At 47.2% G+C, this 22591-nt stretch overlaps 10 protein-coding genes across 10 annotated transcripts; 6 read left to right on the top strand and 4 right to left on the bottom strand. All coding sequences in view use genetic code 12, as the record gives it.

Moving 5' to 3' along the window:
• Positions 1–130: 130 nt before the first annotated feature.
• Positions 131–679, top strand: CXQ85_004711 (uncharacterized protein; the record flags this gene model as incomplete). The annotated part of the gene is made up of 1 exon (XM_025488320.1): positions 131–679. The coding sequence occupies one exon, from the start codon at positions 131–133 to the stop codon at positions 677–679; it is 549 nt and encodes a 182-aa protein (XP_025342982.1).
• A 46-nt stretch (positions 680–725) lies between these two features.
• On the bottom strand, positions 726–1820 carry CXQ85_004710 (mitochondrial 54S ribosomal protein uL2m; the record flags this gene model as incomplete). The annotated part of the gene is made up of 1 exon (XM_025488319.1): positions 726–1820. One exon carries the CDS (start codon positions 1818–1820, stop codon positions 726–728), a length of 1095 nt encoding a protein of 364 aa, XP_025342981.1.
• Positions 1821–2960: 1140 nt separating this feature from the next.
• On the top strand, positions 2961–3581 carry ATP5 (F1F0 ATP synthase subunit 5; the record flags this gene model as incomplete). The annotated part of the gene is made up of 1 exon (XM_025488318.1): positions 2961–3581. The coding sequence occupies one exon, from the start codon at positions 2961–2963 to the stop codon at positions 3579–3581; it is 621 nt and encodes a 206-aa protein (XP_025342980.1).
• Positions 3582–4253: 672 nt separating this feature from the next.
• On the top strand, positions 4254–5687 carry CXQ85_004708 (uncharacterized protein; the record flags this gene model as incomplete). Its single annotated transcript, XM_025488317.1, has 1 exon — positions 4254–5687. The coding sequence occupies one exon, from the start codon at positions 4254–4256 to the stop codon at positions 5685–5687; it is 1434 nt and encodes a 477-aa protein (XP_025342979.1).
• A 52-nt stretch (positions 5688–5739) lies between these two features.
• Positions 5740–6525, bottom strand: DOT5 (thioredoxin peroxidase; the record flags this gene model as incomplete). Its single annotated transcript, XM_025488316.1, has 1 exon — positions 5740–6525. The coding sequence occupies one exon, from the start codon at positions 6523–6525 to the stop codon at positions 5740–5742; it is 786 nt and encodes a 261-aa protein (XP_025342978.1).
• A 2466-nt stretch (positions 6526–8991) lies between these two features.
• On the top strand, positions 8992–10650 carry CXQ85_004706 (uncharacterized protein; the record flags this gene model as incomplete). Its single annotated transcript, XM_025488315.1, has 1 exon — positions 8992–10650. One exon carries the CDS (start codon positions 8992–8994, stop codon positions 10648–10650), a length of 1659 nt encoding a protein of 552 aa, XP_025342977.1.
• A 72-nt stretch (positions 10651–10722) lies between these two features.
• Positions 10723–11755, bottom strand: SLR1 (Slr1p; the record flags this gene model as incomplete). Its single annotated transcript, XM_025488314.1, has 3 exons — positions 10723–10799; positions 10849–11438; positions 11655–11755. The coding sequence occupies 3 exons, from the start codon at positions 11753–11755 to the stop codon at positions 10723–10725; spliced, it is 768 nt and encodes a 255-aa protein (XP_025342976.1).
• A 1661-nt stretch (positions 11756–13416) lies between these two features.
• On the top strand, positions 13417–16743 carry SPT23 (Spt23p; the record flags this gene model as incomplete). The annotated part of the gene is made up of 1 exon (XM_025488313.1): positions 13417–16743. The coding sequence occupies one exon, from the start codon at positions 13417–13419 to the stop codon at positions 16741–16743; it is 3327 nt and encodes a 1108-aa protein (XP_025342975.1).
• Positions 16744–16925: 182 nt separating this feature from the next.
• Positions 16926–17708, top strand: HEM4 (uroporphyrinogen-III synthase; the record flags this gene model as incomplete). The annotated part of the gene is made up of 1 exon (XM_025488312.1): positions 16926–17708. One exon carries the CDS (start codon positions 16926–16928, stop codon positions 17706–17708), a length of 783 nt encoding a protein of 260 aa, XP_025342974.1.
• A 443-nt stretch (positions 17709–18151) lies between these two features.
• ACS1 (acetate--CoA ligase 1) lies at positions 18152–20203 on the bottom strand (the record flags this gene model as incomplete). Its single annotated transcript, XM_025488311.1, has 1 exon — positions 18152–20203. One exon carries the CDS (start codon positions 20201–20203, stop codon positions 18152–18154), a length of 2052 nt encoding a protein of 683 aa, XP_025342973.1.
• Positions 20204–22591: the final 2388 nt, after the last annotated feature.

The following is a 22591-nucleotide window of genomic DNA, read 5'->3' as shown; positions in this document are numbered from 1 at the left end:
GCACCCACCTCCATTTCGCTTTTGCAGCCATTTCTACTTCTCTCCCAAACCACCCAAAATGGTCTTTTTCAAGCAAAACCACCGTTCTTTAAGCGAACAACTCGACAGCCTCGCTCGCGTCGCTTCCTTGATGTCGCCTCACCACCGAAACGACAGTGAAGACCTCGACCTTGAAGCACAGACTTCCAGAAGGTCGTTACACAGTGATGCTTCGTTCATATCAGGCCAAAGAAGTCTTCGTCGAACTTACGGCGCCACAGACAACGAGCAAGTATCTTTATCGTCAATTAGACCAATTCATTCGGCGTTTAGCCCAAGAACCGACGATTCCTCAATTGTTCAAGACTTTGCCAGTGTTCACAGTAACGAAACCAGACCCAGATCGCCTCAACCACTGTTTGAATCTTTGGCACCGCTTGTAAGACAAAGGGCGCTGATTTTCTCTACAGCATCGTCAATGGCAAAGTTTCTTTGGAACAGAGTTCACTCTCCTGAACGCAGGTCGTTCACGTTGTTCCATAAGTGTCTTGCACTTACAACAGTGGTATTGGCTGGTGGAGTCGGTTACTACGTCGCTACGGGCCGGAGCCAGGAGTTGTGGCTTGCAATTGCATCGTTCTTATGCTGGGTCCAGAGCCGTCTCGGGCGGAACGAACTCCCATTCTGTGATACCTCGTAAGTGATATAATATCTATGTACAAATTATAGGAATCTGTTGTTTATGTTTAATTCTGGTCAGTTCTTCTAGGTCTGTCAACCACCTTATTCTTATTGACATGCTTGTTCTTTCTTGTTCTGACGAACTTCTTCAATCCCCATGGAGATTGAGAGAGCTTGTTGGACTTGGACTTACCACGGCCACCACCGTGAGGATGGTCATTGGCGTTCATGGCCACACCTCTGACCTTTGGACGGAAACCTCTGTGTCTGCTTCTACCAGCCTTACCCCAGTTAATCAACGAATGTGCCTTGTTGGACACCGTACCCAAAGTAGCACAGCAGTCCATACGAATGTAACGCTGTTCGCCAGAACTCAACTTCACAATGGCTCTGTTCTTGTTAGGTTCCTTGGTAAGCAAACGTGCAAACGTACCGGCGGATCTGACCAACTGGCCTCCACGGTGTGGATGTAAACCGATATTATGTATCACAGCACCCACTGGCATCATGCTCAAAGGCATACAGTTACCTCTTTGCATAATACGCGAGTTCAAAAGTGCTTCGTCGATCTCACCGTCGTTGGTTTCGTTCATCTCCTCTATGAAATCCTTAGGAATACCAGTACGAAGCGACTCGACAGTGTCACCCTCTCTGACTCCAGATGGAGCCAAGATGTATGAGAGGTCTCCAGTTTCCTCATGCTTAATCAAGGCAATGTGCCCACTTCTGTTAGGATCGTACTCGATACGGAGCACCTTCTGTGTACCTGGAATGTTTCTGTTGAAGTCCACAAGTCTTACACGACGCTTGTGTCCACCACCACGTCCTCTGACTGTGATGTGACCGGTTCTGTTTCTACCGGCAGTCTTCTTCATGGCCACAGTCAACGCTCTGATAGGCTTACCGTGGAAGAGATGGTCATGGATGGGTTTTCTGAAATTCGTAGATCCTGGTCTTTCAGGGCCAGCAGCGTATGACTTGAGTCTGATCTCTGCAGACAAAAGAGCTCTCTGTCTAGCGTGAGTTTCGTCTCTCTCTTCAAGATCCGTCTTTCCCTCGTTTTTGAAAAGATTTTGCTTGGGCTTTTGCGTTGCCGTGCTCTGGAGCCTTAGAAAGCTCCTGGAAACAGGCGCCCACAGCCACTTTGTTAGGGAGAACATTTGGCGTCTGGATTTGAGGTTAGAGGATGGTGAAAAATGAGTAGGTGAAAAAATTGGTGAGATGTACGGGTGTATGTGCACTACCAGAGGTGGAGGTGGTTCAACCAAGGGACATAGAGAAGTTGGTGAAGGTGGAGTTGTAGAGGGAGAAGGTTGTGGAGGGATGAAGGGGTAGACAGGTTTTGGTGTTGGTGATTGCTGTTTGTGAGTTTTGCTGTTTTTGTGTGGAGATGACGGTGGCTGCAAAACCAGTAGTGATCGCATATTGGCAGTTTGAGACAGACATCGTTGATCTGGTCAATGGGTAAATTTAAATGGATTTCGAAGAAGAACTAATATAGGTAGGTAGTTGGGAAGTAGGATTCGAGTGTCAATCAGACGTGACTTATGGTGGGTCTGTTGATAGTTGGGGTCTTTAGGTATTGGCTGTATAGTGTAGTACTGAAGAACATAAGGAAGAGATTCCAGGCCAGTGCTTTTCATAGTTGTCAGTGTTTTTCGTCGATAAAACGATCAAAGTATCCCTAGGGGTTCTTAAAGTCAGAAGAATCATGATTTAATTTTTTTTTTAGTTTGCAATTGTCCTAATTAATACACCTTTGTCAAAAACATACTACATTAACTAACTCTTCATAGAATTCACACATTACAAAATGCCACAAAACGAAAATAAAAACCAAAATCAAAAGCCGTCCCAACTAATCAATTCCAGCTAGCAACCAAACCAACAACCCTTCTCCACCAAACCAACCTCTCCTTCTCTCCCTTTACTACCTTCCCTTCTTCCATTAATGGCTGCGAAAAGCGTCCAACGCTCACCACACTTTTCACTCCACCATCCATTAAACCCCACTACATCAGCAAAAAAGAACACAGCTTTCGCCCAATTGACAAAGCCCATAATAAACCTTCAATCCAAACCAACAAAACCAATCTACCTTCATCCTCCCTCCAACCTTCACCGTACCCGGTCCCTCACCGGTCCCTCGGCCACTTCCACCCTTATGTACACCGCACTACCGCGCTCGTCCAATCATGCTGCACACCAGACTCGGTGCGAAAAAACCACATCCAAATCTCCAAAACTAACCTTTCTCCTACTGTCCTTCCAAACACATCACATCCATACAATCCTCCTCAATGTTGGCTTCCCGTGTTTTTGCCCGTACCATGGCCGCCGCTGCCAAGTCCGCTAAGCCTCCAGTGCAATTGTTCGGTGTCGACGGAACCTACGCCAATGCCTTGTACTCTGCTTCCGTGGAGCAGTCCTCTGTTGACTCTTCCTACCAGGGATTGACCAAGGTCGCTGACTTGATCAAGCAGGACAAGAAGGTTTCCGAGTTCTTGACCAACCCAGCTTTGAACCGTGACGACAGAAAGACCGTCATTGACACCATCTCCAAGTCTTTGTCTTTGGACAAGACCGTGCACAACTTCTTGGGCGTTTTGTCTGAGAACAACAGATTGGCTGAGTTCGACAACATCTACAAGAACTTTGGCTCTTTGTACGAGGCCTACCAGGGTGTCGTTGAGGCCAGAATCACTTCTTCCAAGCCATTGGACAACAAGACTTTGAAGAGATTGCAAGCTGCCATCCAGAAATCTTCTTTCGTTGGTGACGGCAAGACCCTTAAGATCAACAGCGTGGTCTCTCCAGAGATCTTGGGTGGTTTGGTTGTCGAGGTTGGCGACAAGACCCTTGACTTGTCCATCTCCAGCAAGGTCGCCAGGTTGAACCAGACTTTGGGTGAGGCTTTGTAAGTATCGCACCCGCTGCATCGCTAGAACGTATTTAAAATGATGACGTACGGAGTTTTGCTTTTGTAGACGTAGATTATTCTGTGGTTGGTTGTCGAAGTGGAAAACTTCCATTTATTGATGAATCCACAGTCACAACACCGCATGAACAGTCAATGGACTCGCAAATGAATATATCAATCCACTCTCAGCCAATTGATGTAGTGACGGTCTTCTTGAGGCTCAATTAGCCTCTGGCGATCATGGTTAGACTACCATTGATACCAGCTTCCATAGTTAATGGCTGCGAAATACCACTATCCAGCTTTGTCCAATAAAAACACCACCTCAACCAAGGCAGCCCCATTTGCCCATCTCCTTCCATCAATATCCCCAAAGAACAACCTACCGTCATCTTCCACTTGTCCTTTCCCGAAAAAACCAACTCACATGCGGACCACAGCCTTCCTCGCTATCACCAGATCCCAACCACCAATCATTATCAACGAAAACCCCAAATTCCACCAAGCCTAAACGTCACCTGTAACCTTCAGCCACTCCAATTTTCATAACCACTACATTTCCTCCAAAACACCAACTTTCACCAACTCAGACCAACCTCCACCAGTCACCCCACTGCCTCTCCTACACACAACTGACATCTTCACTACTCCAACTACTCCTCCAAATACCCCAATGCTAGCACGTTTCCGCTGGGTAGTGACGGCGATTGCCGTGGCACTCAACTTCTTCGTTTACTTCTACCCGAACTTGGTGAACACGCCAGAGCTGTGCTCATGGAGGGGCGAGGTGCTTGAGAGTAAGTACCCGATCTTGAATAAGATCTTACCCGTGGAAAACACGTATTTCCAAACTGCCTTGCTTAATTTTCCTTCGCTTAGGGCTCCTAGGGATAGCAGGACACATGTTGACGGGAAGGTTTCTGATATACATATGCTTACGTTCGGTGATCCTCAGATCAATGGTAACTGGAAATCTACCAAGTACATCAAGAGACTTGATAACTATGGGAACGACTACTACTTGGGCCATATTTACAAGATCATGCAATCCCGCTTGGAACCTAGCCACGTGGCTGTGATGGGTGACCAGTTCTCGTCCCAGTGGATTCTCGATTCGGAGTTCTATAATAGGACTCTTCGTTTTGTGGAGCGTTTGTTCCCCAGAGATTATGAGTATAAGCAGAATGTGGTCGAGACATGGGCCAAGCATGAGGATTATGACTGGATGGGCTGGCTTGATAGGGAGAAGGTCATGGATCCAGATCACAGGTTCAAGACTAGGCAGTATAAGGATACTTATGACTGGGTACATCCAGAACATCAGGAGCTTAACTTGAAGAATCCTCTTTTCATTAACTTGACCGGAAACCATGATATTGGATACAGTGGAGATGCTACTTGGCAACATATGGCCCGTTTCCATCTTCTTTTCGGTCAGAACAATTATGTCATTACTTACAACAAGGGCCAGCCAGAGGAATGGCGTATAGTTGTGCTTGATTCGCTTACATTGGAAGGTCCTGCTTTGGAAGAGGACTTTGTCAATTACACCTGGTCATTCTTGGAGCATTTGAATGAAACCAATAAGGATTTCAAGGGCTCGACAGTCTTGTTCACCCATATTCCCTTCTACAAAGAAGCAGGTATTTGTGTTGACGGTCCCGAGCACCGTTATTATGAAAACTACGAAAAAGAACCTTACAAGAACGGTAAGCTTCGGTCGCAAAACCACCTTCTTTACGAGACATCGCAGAAGGTGTTGAATATCATTTTCCCTAACGCAGACAAAGAGGGCCTCATCTTGACCGGTCACGACCACGAAGGCTGCTCGTCGTACTACAATTATCAAAACGACGAGTGGGTTGCATCAAAAGCCCCAGTGGAAGACAGCAAAAGAAGACCTATCCACGAGGTGGTGGTAAGAGCCATGATGGGCGAGTTTGACGGTCAAACAGGTCTTGTTAGTGGTCAATTCGACTACAACCACAACGAGTGGAAGTTTGATTTCACCTACTGTTCGTTTGTGATCCAGCACTGGTGGTGGGCTTCGAGGGTGGCTGCATTGTTAGCTGTCTTGGTCCACCTGCTTGCACTCTTGGGAGTTTAGCATTAGTCTACGCATAAAAAATCAATAAAAAAAGCATGTTATACTTTTGAGTCTATTCAGTTTCTGGTTTGGTCTCTGGTTGAGCCTCCGGTTGAGCTACTGGTTGAGCTTCTGGTTGGGTATCTGTTTCAGTGGCTGGCTTTTCGACCTCCAGCTTGGCCTCTGGCTCTGCCACTGGAACTGCTTTTTCTTCAAGCTTGGTCTCTGGCTCCTCTGGCTTGGAATCCTCTGGCTTGGCATCTTCCTTCTCCTCCACCTTAGCTTCTGGCTTCACACCGCCATTCTTGGCTACAAAGCCCTCAATGTCCTTCAAAGAAGTAGTGAAAGAGTCCTCTGGCGAAACCTGAACCTTTTTAACGGCAAGTTTACCATCCACAAAGATCCAATGGGATCTCTTCGTGCCTGAAGGGCTCTTCTTTGCACCCAAAAGGCCAATCAACTCTCTCTTTGGGTCAGATAACAAGGGATACTTCAAACCCTGTTTATCCACGAAGTTCTGTTGAGCCTTAGGGCTATCAGTAGACAATCCAAATACCTTCGTATCGTTATCAACAAAGCTCTGGTAGGATTTCTGGAAACCACAGGCTTGTCTGGTACAACCTGGGGTCAGAGCCTTGGGGTAGGCGAAAATGACCAAGTACTTTGAATTCTTAGCCACTTCACTCACATCGACTTCGTTCTCTTCGTTATCCAAAAGCTTCAACGAAGGAAGCTCATCGCCCACCTCCAATTCAGGCGTCTTGGTGGATTCAGTCTCCTCAGCAGCTTCAGTCTTTGGCTTCTTGGCCACTGGCTCTTCACGAGAAGCAACACGGGCAGAACGACGACGGGCAGGCATATCAATTGGGAATAAAAAACAACAAGAAAAGGTGGGTTTTAGGGGAAAACAGAAAGAAAAGGCAGTATTAACTGTGGCAGGGCTGCCTCGCAGGGTGAAGGTTAGCCAGACCCGTCTACGTGCGAAAGCAAGAGCAAGCCACAAGTGGAGGATGGGCACGGAAGGTGAAGGACAAAGAATGGGAAAGAATGTCAGGAGGTGTGTTTACTATGGAGGTTGGGATTGGCAGAGGAAGGGAAGATTTTAGTAGGAAATTGAGTCAATTGACGAGGTGGTGGTTCTTTGGCTGGAGAGTACAGCTGGAGTCAAGATTTCCAGATTTCGCAGCCAACCGTGGGAGTGGCAGTGGAAGGTATACGAGGATGGAAGAGGAAGGGGAAGAGGAAGGAAGGGGAAAAAAAGAGAAGGATATCAGGAAAAGTGAAATGCCCAAAATATCACTTTTTCTTGAAATTTCAAATTCCATCCTTTGTTAGTTAATGGTGGCTCGGTGTTTGGCGATTGCTGGTGCCGGTGCGGGCTCTTTTTTGCTCTCCAGTTATCCTCACCAGAACACTTGACAGAGCCACTCAGCGAGCCATTCAGCGAGAGAACCAGACGAACAGACCACCATGGCCTCTTTGACAATGACGGTCAACGGAAAAACAAGTGTTTTTGAAAAAGGCGAAATTCCGTTGAGAGATCTCTCTTTCTTTTCCTTCGGTGTTTTCGGTACCGGTAACTGGCACTTTTGCTGCCCTGAGTGACTCGGTTAGCTGCCCCAGTTTTGCCCCAGTTCTGTCCAGTTCTGCCCAGTTCTGCCTATTTCTTCGCTTTTCTGGAGGGGCCATTGTGGGAAAGTGCGGAGTGGTGGTACGACGACGACAAGACGGGAATTTCGTAAAAAGGTAAATGGAAATATGGAATGGTATAGTTGTATTTCCGTTTTCAAATAGGGGCTGTTTGAGAGCATTCTGGGCGGCCTGGACGGGCGGCCATAGCTGGATTGTGTGAGACCGTCTAGAGAGATCAGGCTTGGTTTTCGCAGCCACTGGGGATAGAAGCAAGAGGCTGGGAGAGGGCAAAGAATGAGTTGTTAAAAAGGTAAAAAAAAAAAAGTATGTCAAGTACTGGGAATGGAATTTGGTTGGCTACCTTGTTTTGAAAAATGCTTTCTGGGCTGGGTGGCTGGTCAATGGGTGGAATTTTGAAATGGATGGTGTTGGAATGGTTGCAAAATGAGATAGTAGTGGAAGACAGAACAACCGTTCGAACTGAACCTTCGAAAGTTTTGATATTCTGATGATATCCTGTTGTTCTTCGTTTCCTCTTCACCCATTGAGTCCTTAAATGGCTCTCAATTGGATGCTTTGGAAACATACATGGTATCCTTCGACTGCCTCTATGAGCACAACGAAAGATATGCCTAATTAACCTAAGCAGCTTTTCATAAACTCCTCTGAAATCTTCACTTCCTCACCATCACCCTTTGCCTCTTCACCTCTCTCGTCCCTGGTCCCTTTCCTTCCCATGTCCAAACGTACACTTCTCAACCCATCCCATTGTCGTACTCCACGAGAACTTCCAATAAGAAAGAGCCGAACGCGGTGAAGTAGGCTTGAAGATCGTCGGTTTGCGGTATTACCTGTGGGGCCTTCATCCTTTACTCTATCTAATCAACCACAATTGTCCCCCGAAACCTTATCCACCAGCCATTCAACAAATAAGCTTTGCTCTAGAATCCATTTTGTTCGAAAACTGCCTAAAAGCTTCAGCCAGCTTTCCCAGCCAAGACGTCAATGCACATAGAAAGAACCAGAAACCACGCCTTCTCGTTTAATCTACCCATCTCTAGCCCTCTCTCATTCACCACTCCCCATAAACTCCACCACCAAATCCACCTAGCAACTCTACTTCCACCCTTCTGGCCCTCTGGCGCCCGAACAATGCAACTTTTACCGTTTCCAGCTCGAGGCACTGCCGACGTCCAGCAACCTATGACAATAGTCCAGAGGGGCACCTCTAACCGCCCTACATCAGCAACAAAACCTAGAGGGTACCAAAAAAATCTGCTTTTTAATGTCCCCCAAGAACACCAAGAAATCACTCCACCTTCACCTTCGTTTCCCTAAACCTTCTCTCTAAAATAACACAAAACGCCTTTGTCTCTTCCTCTTGGCCCCTTTGACGTACTTAATGTGCCGGTGCTAATCATCTCGCAGTGGTAGTCTTCTTTTTGCACCCATTTCTCCGACGTTCCACACACGGAGAAGACGTTGAATTTCCCACTAGCCCACGTTTCAAAAAGGGGAATTCCCTGTCCTTTTATACTTTTTTTCATTTGTTCTTCAATGTCTTCCCCTCCCAGAATTCTGTGTAATTAATCTCCCCGTCTCGTGCTCTTCCTGCCTCTATCAGGCCTGTTCAGCCTCGCAAACGTTATCTGCTCATCTTTAGTTCTTTCACCTGGAACTACCACATAAACTGATGAAGCGAATATTCAGACGGAAACTGCGTTCCAACTCGACGTCGCTGACTGACGTGAGACCGTTTCAGCGTCGTTTGAGCCTTCCTGCTCCCAATGAAGTGGAGATTCTTCATTCCATTAATCAGGTCAACGCAGCTGATGTATCGCCTGGCCCTGAAGATACAGACGTCAGAAGCTACCTAGACCAGGAGTCGGTGGCGCTTTCCGAGACAGAGACGCTAGCACAGCCGAAATCCCACCGCTGGGACCTCCAGGAAACGTATAACGAAAACTATACGGAGTACTTGCCTTACGTGATCAATAGACTCAGAGCTCAGAGACTAGATGAGCTAAGGGCTGGCGGGCCGATGAATGTGGATGTCAGCCCGACTGCCACTTCTGACGATGACGAGACCATGATATCGGAGCTGGAGCTGGACGAGTGCATCCTTCGACGTCCCACGTCGGTGTGGAACTTGAAGAGGAGCTTGGTGGTCAGCAGGGAGTTCATCAAGGGCACCACATACGTGTTTCCAGACATGAGATCGTTTGAGAAGTTTCGTTACTTGCGTTCGAACCAGAAGAAACTCAACAAAAACACTTATATTGTGTATGACGCAGAAGGCAACATCAAGAAGGTCAAGGGAAGACCGCCTTCCGAGGAAAATCTGGGCCCGCTTACCGATAAAGGTATTGTAATTGACCAGAGACAGCATATTATCCCCGTGGACTATAAACTTCGAGGCGACGGGCTTCCTATATTGAAGATTGTGAGTCCATACATGTCTTCGTTCCGAAAGAAAGTGCCATACATGGTTTTCAGAAAGTATCGCCAGATCCCACTTCGTCCTAAGGTTGGAGAAAGTGACGAGGACGAGAACTATGAGCTGTTCGTGTTCTGCACGGTCCACGTCAAAAACTTCTCTCTTTATCGTCGTTATACTTTCCATTTCACTCCCGAAGACCAGCCCGCTCTGAAGCTATTGGTCTTCCAAAATAATCACAGGCCCTTTGCCGACTTTAATTACCAAGATACCCGGTTTCGCCTTTCGGGAACATCGTTAACTAATCCATACTTGATGAGTTACAATCCTGAATTAAAGCTACTCGTGCTTGGAAGCCGCCAGGACTCTCTTTGCGACAACATCATAGACAAGCTGCAACAAAGCGCTTACAAAAAATCAGGCTCCACGATCAACTTGCATGAAACAGGATCGAATGTTGCACCAGAGGATCTTCCAAATCCAGTACCTAATCCAAGAAACCCAATCTTGACTGACGATGATGGACCTCTTCTGAAAGCCTCAATTAGGACATATATCCTTAACAAAATGCCGCCTTTCGGCCGCTTCCTTGATTCATGTGCTTACATGGATGATTCGCCATTATTCCCTAAGAAATATTCAGAGACAGGTAAAGTGGAGGTGTACCAGGATAACACCAACATGGATCCACATATTGATCTTTCGCTTGCATCAAGTATCGACCACGATACTTTGGTACTTACGACGGTCTTCTTAACGTTACAGGAGACCAGAACAAGAAACACTAATCGCTATGCCTCCAACAAGTTTATGGGCAGTGTTGGAGGAGGAGCCTACCTTTCAGGACTGGGGTTCAATGGAGTAAGAGGTTACGAACCACCTCATTTAGGTTCGTTTACGATGAATGCCATTTAGCACCTATCTATTTATTTCAATGATTAAACGTCCGTTATGTACTTTTTATTCGTAGTCGTTCCCTTTTAACGACTAGGAGAACGAGAGCGAGATCTCTCTCTTTCTCTTGGAGGCGAAGCTGACCTTGAGTAACGACCACGAGAGAATTCCTCGTTGCCATTTGGTTCATGAGTTTCAGGACCTGGGCGTCTCGACTACGCTCCTCGTCTCTGGTCTCAAAATCACGATCACGACCGCCGTCACGACGGTCACCCACGTATCTATCAGGGCGATCTCTGTATGAATCTCTTTCATCGCCTGGTGGACCTCTATCATCGTATCTTCTGTCTCTGTAGCCATATGGCTCTCTACCGTAGCCGTAGCCATCGCCATAATATGGGTCACGACCACCACGTGGTGGAGGATATGGATGAGGTCCAGGGTAACCGTATCCACCTCTTTCATAGCCGTAGCCGTAGCCGTAGCCACCTCTACCGCCTCTAGGTGGAGGGTAAGGAGCAGCATAAGGAGGAGCAGCGTAACCACCTCTTCCGTAGCCGCCTCTTCCGTAACCACGACCTCTGAAAGCGCCTCTAGGGCCGCCTCTGAAGCTTCCACGTCTGGCGGAAAATGGATCGGAACGAGCCATTTGCACGACTAATCCGTCCTGCTTAGCATAAGGCAATGGCTTGCCATCAAGTTCCAAGGCCTTCTCACAATCTTCTTCGTTCTTGTATTCAACAAAGGCGTATTTTTCTCCGTCGTCGGTTCTGGGAGGAGGGATATCGAGTCGGACGAGCTCGCCGTATCTAATGTGTTAGTTGGAATGGGAAATCTGGAATTGGCTGGGATCAAAAACCACAAAGGAAAAGAACAGAAAGAAGAAGAAAGGAGAAGGGGAAGAGGCGGAACAGAGGATGGGGATAGCTGGGAGGCCGGGCCATTGGAGTGGAAGTGTCCTAGGAGGACGGAAACGAAAAACAGGGTCGAGGTGAAAGGAAAGGAGGGTTCTGGGGATTTGAAACCTGCGGGAACTAGGATGGAACGTACTTTCAAAGTCTGGAGCCAAATCGGCTGCCTTGGATTCTTTGGTGAACCCAGTCACGTAAAGTGTGTTTTTAGGCATTGGAGGAGGAGTGAGTGGTGGAAGAAGGAAGAAGATTGATGATAAGTTAGCGGGAGGTCACGTGTAAGATGCACGTGAGTTTTTGGCAAATTTTGCAAAAATCAGCTGTTTCTAGTTGGAAGATACCCAGAGGGACGGCAGTGTCTCTTAAGACTATTATACGTCACTTGGGTATGCCCTAAACCTTTCAATTTTGTTTAAGCAGCTTCCCAAGGGCAATTGTGTGGGGTGACACCGGTTGGCCCTTTTACACCCGTACCTCCCTGTTCCAGGGTCCTCTGGTTCCAGATCACAAAACGACAATTCATGTCAAATTCTAAAAATTTTTTTAACTTCCTTTTTCTTCTCAAGATCAAGCTTCCTTCCGATCAATCAGCCGGGACATTGGGCCTTATATATGTGGACTTCTGTGGCGCGGCTTTACAGCGTTTGCGGCTGTTTTGCAGCCACTTGACAGGCGCCAAACAGACGTCAAGTAAACAGCCAATTGAACCCTTATAATGTAGGAAAACCATCAAAGATCATTCACTGTGACCTCTTTACCGCCAAACAGACATTGGTTCCAGAAAGCTTTATCATGGTAATATCCCCTCGTCCAATTGTCACTCTCATATATAACATACCTCACTAGAAACCACCACCTGGCCATCCAAACAAGTCCAATATATCACCTACAATATCCAAATTCCTCGAGCGCTTCCATTTGCCACCACAATGGCAATTCGCTTAAACAAGCGACGGTTCCCGTTTATTAGCGAAATATCACAAGGCGCCTGTGACTGGATTGGCTCAACAAACGCAAATCTATTGAACCCACCTCCAGGCGCCATGTGAGTGGCAGAGTCAATCCAATTTCCGAGCTTAAATCCGGGTTTCCGGCTTTACCAGAAACTTATCTCCGGAAACCTGACCTCCTTCACCTTCCGAAAAAAACAACCTCTCTCAAACTCTCAAAGTGTACCTTCCGCTGCCCTGGCAACCAGTTCCACTACTTCTCCCTTGACTGCCCTTTGACGCACAGGGCAAAAAGAGATCTGGTCACGTGACCAGACTATTTTTTTTCTGGAAAAAGAAAGCACAAAAAAAAAAAAAATCTAAAACTTTACACTGTGGAGGCACGGGTGTCTCACCCGCCTCGCGCCCCAACATAGTACCCAACAAACTTGGTTTCCCCAAGGCGCCTATCCCACATTACACTTAAGCATAGAAGCTGAAAGAAACAAGAGTAGTGGCGTTTTTTTTTACTTTCGAGGCTGTAACTAAACCCGTACATCCTCGTAATTCCTTCCCCGTGATTTTCCCTACCCCCCTTTCCGCCTCCAAGAGACCTTTAACGTGGCCTCTTTTTCAGTTTTCCCAGGTTTTTCACACTCCCCTATTCCTGACCCTCCCTTTTTTTCCCCCAAATAGCCCATATAACCTTCGCGTGCTAAGCCAGTAAGGCAGGAGACCCGTAAACCAGGCAAAATCCATTGAAGAGGAGATAACAAAGGAAAAAAAAAAAAAAGGCAAAAAGGTAAAAAAAAAGCAAAAAAAAATATATCAGGAACCTTCCTTAGCTCTTACCTGTTTGCCGTCAACGTGTTAATAAATACTACCGTCCTTCCAGTTTCCCTTTTCTACTCCCACATCGACGATATTCCAGCCGGCCCTCCCAAACTATGGCCTTTGCTGATGATATGGTCGTAGACCACAATATCCTTCTCCACCAGGACCAGGAAGACCAGGATATTCTCAGCGAGTTTTTGGACCAGAGAGTGTTTGACTCGGTGAATTCGAACTCGCCAGTGAATAATGGCGTCAACAGCCCGTACCATCCTGACTTTGATGTCATGTTCCAGAAACTCAAGTCGGAGAACGACATACTTCCTGAAGACCCGCTAAAGGGAGAGTTGGACGACAATGACCACCTTCTGCAAGACCAAAACTACCTATATACTTCCCACGACAACTTCGATAAGGATTCTTTTGCCAATGATACCCCGGATAAGCATTCTCCCAAGGACTCCACGCTTTCCGTGTACGAAATGGTCCGCAAAGAGGTGTCCAAGGTGCAATTCGGCAACCCCTCGCAAAAGGTCTGTCCTGATACTTTGGAGCTCGATGATCCTTCCTACTTGGACTTCTCCCAGGAGACAATGGATGCTCTTCCTTACAAGCTTGAAGTTATGGACTTGCCTTCTTACTCCAGGGTGGAGACCCAGATTAAGTTGCGTTTTGACTTCAGCCCGGCTCCAAAGGAGACTTTGGTCCGTATTCCACAAGATTTGGTCTCCAAGACAAAGCACTGCTTACTTACGCCCGAGGAAAAATTGCCAGGCTTTTTGAAAGAAAACATGCTCTACATGGATACCTATGTCTTGACGTCAGATGGTCAGACTTCTTGCAACATTTGCAAGCGATGCATCAAGAGAGAACAAAAGAGAGCTTCCAGATCCAAGAACGGTTCTGTCGACAATGGCATGTCTGATTCCCCATCTGCCCTGAATAAATCCCTTCCTAACATGTGGAGCGACGAAGATATGATCAAAAAGGCTATCATTTACAATTCCAAGGAAATTGTCAGCTTTGCTCCTCCAAGCGGCCTAATAGATGATCCAAGTAAGTACCTAGACTTTTCGGTTAGAATCGTTTGTTACTGCAGACATCACAAGGAACAAAAGGGCTTCAAGCTTCTTTTCGTTGTGAAAAACTACTTAAATCAGGTTGTCGCCAAGCATTTGCTGAGTCCAATCATGATCATGGACAGAAAGAAGAACCAAAGCACGTCTGGTAAGGAACTGACGAAGCCAAAAATCAAGTCCGAGGACTGTACTGGTGACAACGATGGATCTATGCACCCACTCTCGCCTAACTCCATCGATGATTCCAACTCCGAGGCTCTTGTCAACACTGATACGAATACCGATACTCTCTCAGGTCACAGAGGTACCAAGAGAAAGAAGATGTCGTTTGACGATTCTGGCAACAACTCTGGAAACCCTATGTACAATGGTTCGACCGGATTGTCGCCTCTCAGTAACAGTGATACCAACACCTCCATTCACAACATGAACTCGAAGAATGGTCTATCTGTTATGCATAAGGGTTCTGTGCCTGGCTCTGCTTTCACTCAACTGATACAAGCTCTGCCTATCCCAAGACAACGCCTGCAGCAACTGTTTGGTATGATGCAGCAGAATAATAATCATCCTATGATTCAAAAGATCATTCCTGCTCAAGGACCTATAAGAGGTGGTATTGAAGTGACCCTTTTAGGTTTTAATTTCCGTCCTGGCTTGAACGTCAAATTTGGATCCAAAAACTCGCTAGCCACACACTGCTGGTCCGATAGTACTATGGTCACCTACCTCCCTCCTGCTGCTCAGCCAGGACAGGTGCTTGTGAGTTTCGAGAGCTTGGAACATGTCATTCCAGTAAACCAACAGCTGATTTTCACATACACTGATGATACGGACCGCCAGCTTATCGAGCTCGCTTTGCAAATCGTTGGCTTGAAAATGAATGGAAAGTTGGAGGATGCTAAGAACATTGCTAAGCGTATTGTTGGCTCCGACTCTCAGTCTGGTAGCAACGGTGGCACTCCTCCACAGCAGTCTAATGTGTCTGGCATGAACCAGGCCAGCAAAGAATGGTATGACAATGCTCACAAGGCAGTCGAACAGTTGGTCAAGTCCGAGCTTTCTACAGAAGATATCTTGATCAATTTCCTCTCGTTGGTGGATTTACCAAATTGTCCAATCATCATTCCAAACTGGCAATTGTGCAACAACCAAGGCCAATCCTTATTGCACCTTGCTACGCTCAAGAATTACACTCATTTGATTAAGTTCCTCATAACGCATGGCTGCAAGATAGATATCAAGGACAACCAAGGTTTGACACCTTTGTTCTTCGCCTCTATGTGCGGCTCCCGGGATTTGATGAAGGTATTTATAGAGTGCAAGTCCAATTGGAACTTGAAGTTGGCTAACGATAAGGTGTTGAAGGACTATTGTGATATCAATGTCTTAGATATGTTTAGCAAGCTTGAAGCTGAAAGCTACATGTCTGATGATGTGAGCAGTGTCAACAATTCCGGTAGAGATGTTGGCGATGAAGAGTTGACCAAATCTTACAGTGTCGATTCCTTGAACTCATTGTTTATGATCGACTATGGTAAGCACATCTCTAAGATGGTCATGGAGTCTTCAGCTGAAGAGGGCCAAGAGTCTAGAGATTTGGAAACGGCCGACAATGCTTACGAGACAACAAGACCAAATTCACCAGACGGATACGGCGGCGATTCATCCGATTTCGCCGACTCCGAGCTTGACTCAGATGACAGTTTCTCGGACCATGGCCAGGGGCCATTCCGTAAGCTGTTTGCCAATGGCATTTACGAAGATGATGATTATGATGACGATTACAAGGACTACGAGAGCAGTGATGATGAGAGTGAAAACTCAGACGAAGAGCATGGAAGCAATAACAGGCCCAACAGACCAACGACGAAGGGGTTGTGGCAGAAAATGAAGAATGCCGTTTTCCACAGCGACAACAGTGATGCTGAGCTCCCCTCATACGATGATCTTTTCCCATTCGGGCACTCGTCTGTCGGCGAGAAGCCCAAGACACAACAAGAAAGACAGCTCAATGAGCATCAAAGCATGGAAGGCACGCTGGCCAACAGAAAGAGATCAGCTACAGAAGATGACGCTGGACTCACGTCTGACTCGTCTGAGGACATGGTGATCTCGTACATCAACCATCCACGTAAGACCGTTGAGAGCGACAAGATGTTGTTATTCTTCTGGCTCCCAATCTTGGTCTTCATCATTGGGTTGTTCTTGTACGTGAGCATCACCGGCCAGAAGGTTGGCTTCGTGGAAAAGTTCAAAGACATAGGCCGCGACACCATTGGTAACTTCATGGTCGGTAACGAAAGAATCACAAGAGTATTCAGGAAAGAGGCCGCCAACAAGGCCGCCGGGGCCCTCAAGGGTTGAGGAGGCCCCACACACTAACGGATAATAATGGCGTGTATATGAAATTAATATTTAATGGTTTATCATGGCACATCACAGTGTAGATAGTAGTAGTTCGCGCGAGCCTATCACATTCAACTGAAAGTAATTACTCCATCACCATAACCCATAAACCACCAACCACCACTCCCAAAAGCAAAGCCATGAGGGTGCTCATGCTAAAGAATAAAACCACCCCGGTAGATTCGTACCATGAAACGTTTTGTGCCGAGGGCCACGCCCCAGAGTTCATTCCTTTACTAAACCATGGACCAGTCAGTGTGGAGGAGACCACTGAGTTCCTTTGCAGCCATCAGTTCCTCAATGATACCGATAGATTCATCATCACCTCCCAAAGAGCAGTCGAAGTGTTTCATCTTTGTTTAAATGAGATCTCTCAGAGAAGTATAGATATGGCACAGAGAATACGATCCAAGGTAGGCTACACTGTGGGTCCAGCTACGGAAGAGATCCTAAAGGCTAACGGGTTTAGCGATGTCAGAGGAGGGTCTCATGCTGGAAATGGATCTGTTTTGGCTGATATTATTCTCGAGGAATTGGCCCAGGAGGAAAGGAACCAACGCATAGTGTTCTTCACTGGTAAGATACGAAAGGATATCATTCCAGTGAAGTTGAAGAAGGAAGGGGTGAATATTGAAGAAGTGGTGATTTACAAGACAGAATGTAAACACGGAATTGTGGATGACTTCTTGCATCGGTGCCAACAGCCTGTTGACTGGATAGTGTTCTTCAGTCCCCAAGGTACGGAGGCCATTGTGGAGCATTTGCAGAGACAGGATAAGGAGACGCTTAGAAATACCAAGGTGGCCAGTATCGGGCCTACCACTGAAGAATACTTGGTTTCCAAGGGTATCCATACCCATGTGGTGGCTGCAAAGCCTACAGCCTCGTCGCTCCTTGAGTGTCTCCATTGCATTCGTAACTAACTGACAGTCTAGAACTTGTGGTTGGCCGAAGGGATTTGCTTTGGATCGAATGGTTTGATGTAACTCCTGGAGTTCGTTAATCGGATCCACTTTCCGCATTTGGAGATGGATTTTTCAGGGATTCTTCATTGATAGTTCATATCCTTTCCCGATCCCCGGTGCATGAACCTTCTTGTTACGGTAGCGCTTCAAAATTTAGCATATCAGTATCGGCCGACCGTCGATACTGAAAATTCATCTATTTATTGATCTGCACGGTTTGCAGATCCATCTTGAAAAGTTCGGTTGACTTTCCTGAATTCGCCTAGGTGCTACAGCCGAGTAAATTCTAACTTATATTTATCGGTAGTTGCCGACTTCTATAGCTAAACTATCTAAAGACTTTGCAACAATAATTTAATAATAATATATAGCAGGGTTTACGCTTTCCAAACTCATAAAGCTTATCTTCTAGACTGCTTCACAATGTCGATGATCTGCGACACAACACCTGGGTTGGACAAGGTAGAAATGTCACCCAACAGGTCTTCCTCGCCAGCCAAAACCTTACGCAAGATTCTTCTCATGATCTTACCGGAACGGGTCTTTGGCAAGTCGTCCACCAACAAGATCAACTTGGGTGCAGCGAATGGGCCGATTTCCTTTCTCACAGTCAAGATCAACTCCTTCTTCACATTCTCCACAGTCTCCTTGTCATCTGGCTTGAAGCTAGACTTCAACGAAACGTAGGCAGCCACAGCCTGACCAGTCAAGTCGTCGGCGTAACCAACAACAGCACTCTCGGCAACCATGTGGTGCTCGATAAGGGCAGCTTCGATCTCAGCAGTAGACAATCTGTGGCCAGAAACGTTAACGACATCGTCAACACGACCCAAGATCCAGAAGAAACCGTCCTTGTCACGAGCGGCACCGTCACCGGTGAAGTAGTAGCCCTTGTAAGAGGCAAAGTAGGTGTCGACGAAACGGCTGTAGTCGTTCCAGATACCTCTTGCAATAGAAGGCCAAGCGTCCTTGATAGCCAACACACCCTCGACACCATTCTCCTTCAATTCCTCGCCTGTGATTGGGTCCAAGATGTGGGCAGTAACACCGAAAGATGGCAACGAAGCAGAACCTGGCTTGGTTGGAGTAACACCAGCCATTGGGGTCAACAAGTGAGAGCCCGATTCGGTTTGCCAGTAAGTATCGACAATGTGGGCCTTACCACGGCCAATGTTGTCGTTGTACCAGTGCCAGACCTCAGCGGCAATTGGCTCACCGACAGTACCCAAGACTCTGATAGTGTCCAACTTGTGCTTCTCAATGAAAGAGGTACCAGCCCTCTTCAACAAACGCAAAGCAGTTGGGGCCACGTAGAACTGGGTCACCTTGTGCTTGTCAACCACCTCCCAGTAACGGGAGTAGTCTGGGTAGGCAGGGGTACCTTCAAAGACAACGGTGGTGGCACCGTTAAGCAAAGGACCGTAGACAACATAAGTGTGACCAGTAATCCAACCTATGTCACCAGCAGTGAAGAGGATATCATCTTTGTGCAAGTCAAAGGTGTATCTGGCAGTCAAGGCAGCGCCCAACAAGTAACCAGCGACATTGTGCTGAACACCCTTGGGCTTACCAGTAGAACCAGAGGTGTACAACAAGAACAATGGGTCCTCAGAGTCACAAGGCACAGGAGGGAAGTAGTTACCGTACTTCTCGAGCTCCTCGTGCCACCACAAGTCTCTTGGACGGTGGAAAGGCACGTGGGTGGAACCAGTACGCTTGAAGACAAGAACGTTTCTGACATCAGGCAAGTCCTTAAGGGCCTCGTCGACGATCTTCTTGGTCTCAATGGTCTTACCACCACGCTTGGATTCGTCAGCGGTGATGACAATTCTGGAGTCGGCATTGACAATTCTGTCCTTCAAAGAAGTAGAAGAGAAACCAGCAAACACCACAGAGTGAACGGCACCAATACGGACAATGGCCAACAAGGTAACAAGAGCCTCTGGAACCATAGGCATGTAGACAGCGACGGTGTCACCCTTCTTAACTCCCAAACGAACCAAGCACTGGGCCAACTTGGAAACCTGTTTCAACAATTCACCATAAGTGATGGTGTAGCCAGTGTCAGGCTCGTCACCCTCGTAGATAATGGCAGCCTTGTCTGGCTGTTCAATGGCCCAACGGTCCACAGCATTGTAGCATGCGTTCAACTGGCCGCCTACAAACCAGGCAGGCAAGTCGCCGTCGATAAAGTCATTCTTTGGGTCATGTGGGTACCTGGTATGGTCGAAAGGACGAGACCAGGACAAAAGTTCACGGGCCTTGGTGCCAAAGAAAGTGTTTGGGTCCTCCACCGACTGGCGGTACAATTTGTGGTAGTCGTCGATAGAAGCCAAGTGAGGCTGTTGGGTAGCTCTGTCGAAGAAACCTTGAGGAGGTTTCTGGGCCTGTTGGGATTCCATAAGCGTAGACTCAGGCATGATGGATGAAAAATTCGGTGGTTTAGAAGACATGGTGGGGGTTCATGAGGTATTTATAGTGGGAAGAAATGAAAGGCGGGAGGGCAGGCAGCAGGCAGCAGGCAGCAGGAAGCAGAGATGAAAGAGATTCTGACCCCACAGAAAAAGGATGCTATTTTGCGGGGCGCTTTCTGCAGGACCACATACTTAAGTAACTTTTTTACTCTGGTTTGTCGGAGTAGCCGCCGAGAAGGCCCAGCGCGATGAACCCAGTGAAACTGATTTGTGGGGAAGCCATGAAGATACGAGGAGACTTAGAAGGGGAACAAGAAAAAGACCATAAAACATGAATCCCCCTATAAAATAGCCACCTTTTTCTACGTCCAATTTCACCAGAAATATCCACCCTGGGCCTGGTGGGACGGAACTTTTAAGGTTCACGGCGCGGCGGGTCCATCGCTACCCGCACCAACTTTTCTTGGTTTCATTGTTGCCCCACTGGGTCGAGCGGGTTGGCGGTCGGCTGGAGCGGGTGGTTATTGTCAAGCAAAGAAAGTGGTGAAAAGTGAAAAGTGGTGAAAAATGGAAAGTGGTGAAAAGTGGTGAAGTGAGGGTGAATGCTGGAAAGGGGAACCTTCAGTACCTTCTGGTTTCACTACCATCTCACATCTATGGTGGTGGATTTCTGCTCTGGGGCTTCCACACGTATAGAGTTTTGGGTGCCTGGCGAAGTCAGGTTTTCTGTGGGTCTTCCTTTTTTTTCTGTTTCTGCCGCTGCTCTCCCTCTGCCTCTGTCACTAATTGGACCCTCCAGTTCCGCGCCAAAATGACCTCCCCTGGACTATTCCATAAGGTACCGCCAATACGCCTTGGGGACGGAAAAAGAACCCGATCTTTTTCACATTCATTTACCGTGGCCATGTAGTTTACGAAAGTAAAAAAAAATTTTCCAAAAAAATTGCCTGAGGGGCGGAAAACCCCGGACTCGTCCCGCCAGACTCGTCCCGGTGCGATGGGTGCAAAATTACACTGGGGGAGGAGGCTAACACCGAAAAAACAAAGTACCTCCAGTGCCTCCAGTGGGTGGTCTTGGGTCCATTACATTGTCGTAAAAGGCGCGCCAAAGCGCACTTTCTGTATGGATGGATCCCCAAAAAGTGCCTTTTCCAAGCCCTCAAGCTCTCCCAACATGCCAAAAAAATAGAGGACCAAAAAACTGGAGGAGGGAAGACAAGAAAGAGAAGAAAGGGGTAACCGCCCCTTTCTGACTTCCTCGTCTCAGCCCCAGCCTTCCTTCTCCTTTGGTTACCAGGTCTTTGGTTATTAGGTAGTTTAGTCCTCCTCCTCTCTCCCTCCGCTACGTCCCTTGTCTACATCTCCCTTGTCTCCTGTCTCCCTTGTCTCGCCTTGTCCGGGCTTTGGTGCGGTGGGGGTGGTGGGGCTCCGAGCAACGACTAAAACGTAATAGTGTGTGTTTCTCACCCGCGTGGCTGGGGCCAGCCCCTTGGCAAAAGACTCTGGTAAACACTTATGGCTGTCTGCCTGGCCGTCTGGTTACGTCACCTCCAAGCCATCTAATCCTTGGACGTTGCTGGTATTCATTCCGGCCTTTAGATCTTTAAGCCAATCATGCATCAGGGGTGGGAACCGCTCAACCGTAAGCAAGCATACCGATAAGCTTGTGGGTGAAGGTATGTGAGATACGTAATGTGGCAGGAATGGTAGCCTTGGAAGGTCTTTCCTCGGGTACTTCTTTCCTTGGATGGATCTTGGTGCATTGCATTGGCTGCGAAATTACTGCGAGCCTCCAACCAGTAAGAAAACATGTATTGGGTGTTTCCGAGGAGACTACTGGGCTGTTGGTACTGGGCTGTTGGTACTGGACGGCTGAGCGGGTATAGTGCATCTGCAACGGTGTTAAGGAAATGGGTATATATCGTTGTGTGGTGATGTCTTAAGCCCTGGAAAGCCCTGGAGAGGAGGGTGTAGGCTCAGGATGGTTCTCGATTTACACTAGATTGCAAGGGAATGTGTCGGTGCTTTCTTTTCATGTGTGGAAACTCAATTGGTGAAATGGTGTTGTGTTGGGTTGTTGGGTTGTTGCAGTGGATAGAGAGGTGGCTGGTAGATCTGCTATATTAATATTCTTTGGCTAGACAAATATTATTACTGACTAGCGAATCTGAAATAGGTAAACCGTTGGGGTCAAGATGACCTTCAGCTTTATCTTATGTAAAGCTTTCCAGCTTCTACGAAGCCAAGTACTACTGTTTGAGTGTACTCTGTCTAAGTAAGTGCTATACAATATAGGCAGAGTACATTGCGTCTAGGGGAAATGCATCCTCTAGTCATTCTATACCTTTCAGTCTCATGCTGTAATTTTTATTTCATAAAACCTCTTGCTATCAGTCACATTATAGAGGAATAGAACATCAACAAATG

The sequence above is a fragment of the Candidozyma haemuli genome (genome assembly GCF_002926055.2).
Source record: "Candidozyma haemuli strain B11899 chromosome Unknown H_2014730914, whole genome shotgun sequence".
NCBI classification, from domain to species: domain Eukaryota; kingdom Fungi; phylum Ascomycota; class Pichiomycetes; order Serinales; family Metschnikowiaceae; genus Candidozyma; species Candidozyma haemuli.
Note: the sequence above shows the minus strand (reverse complement) of the source record. Positions and strands in the feature narration are given on the sequence as shown.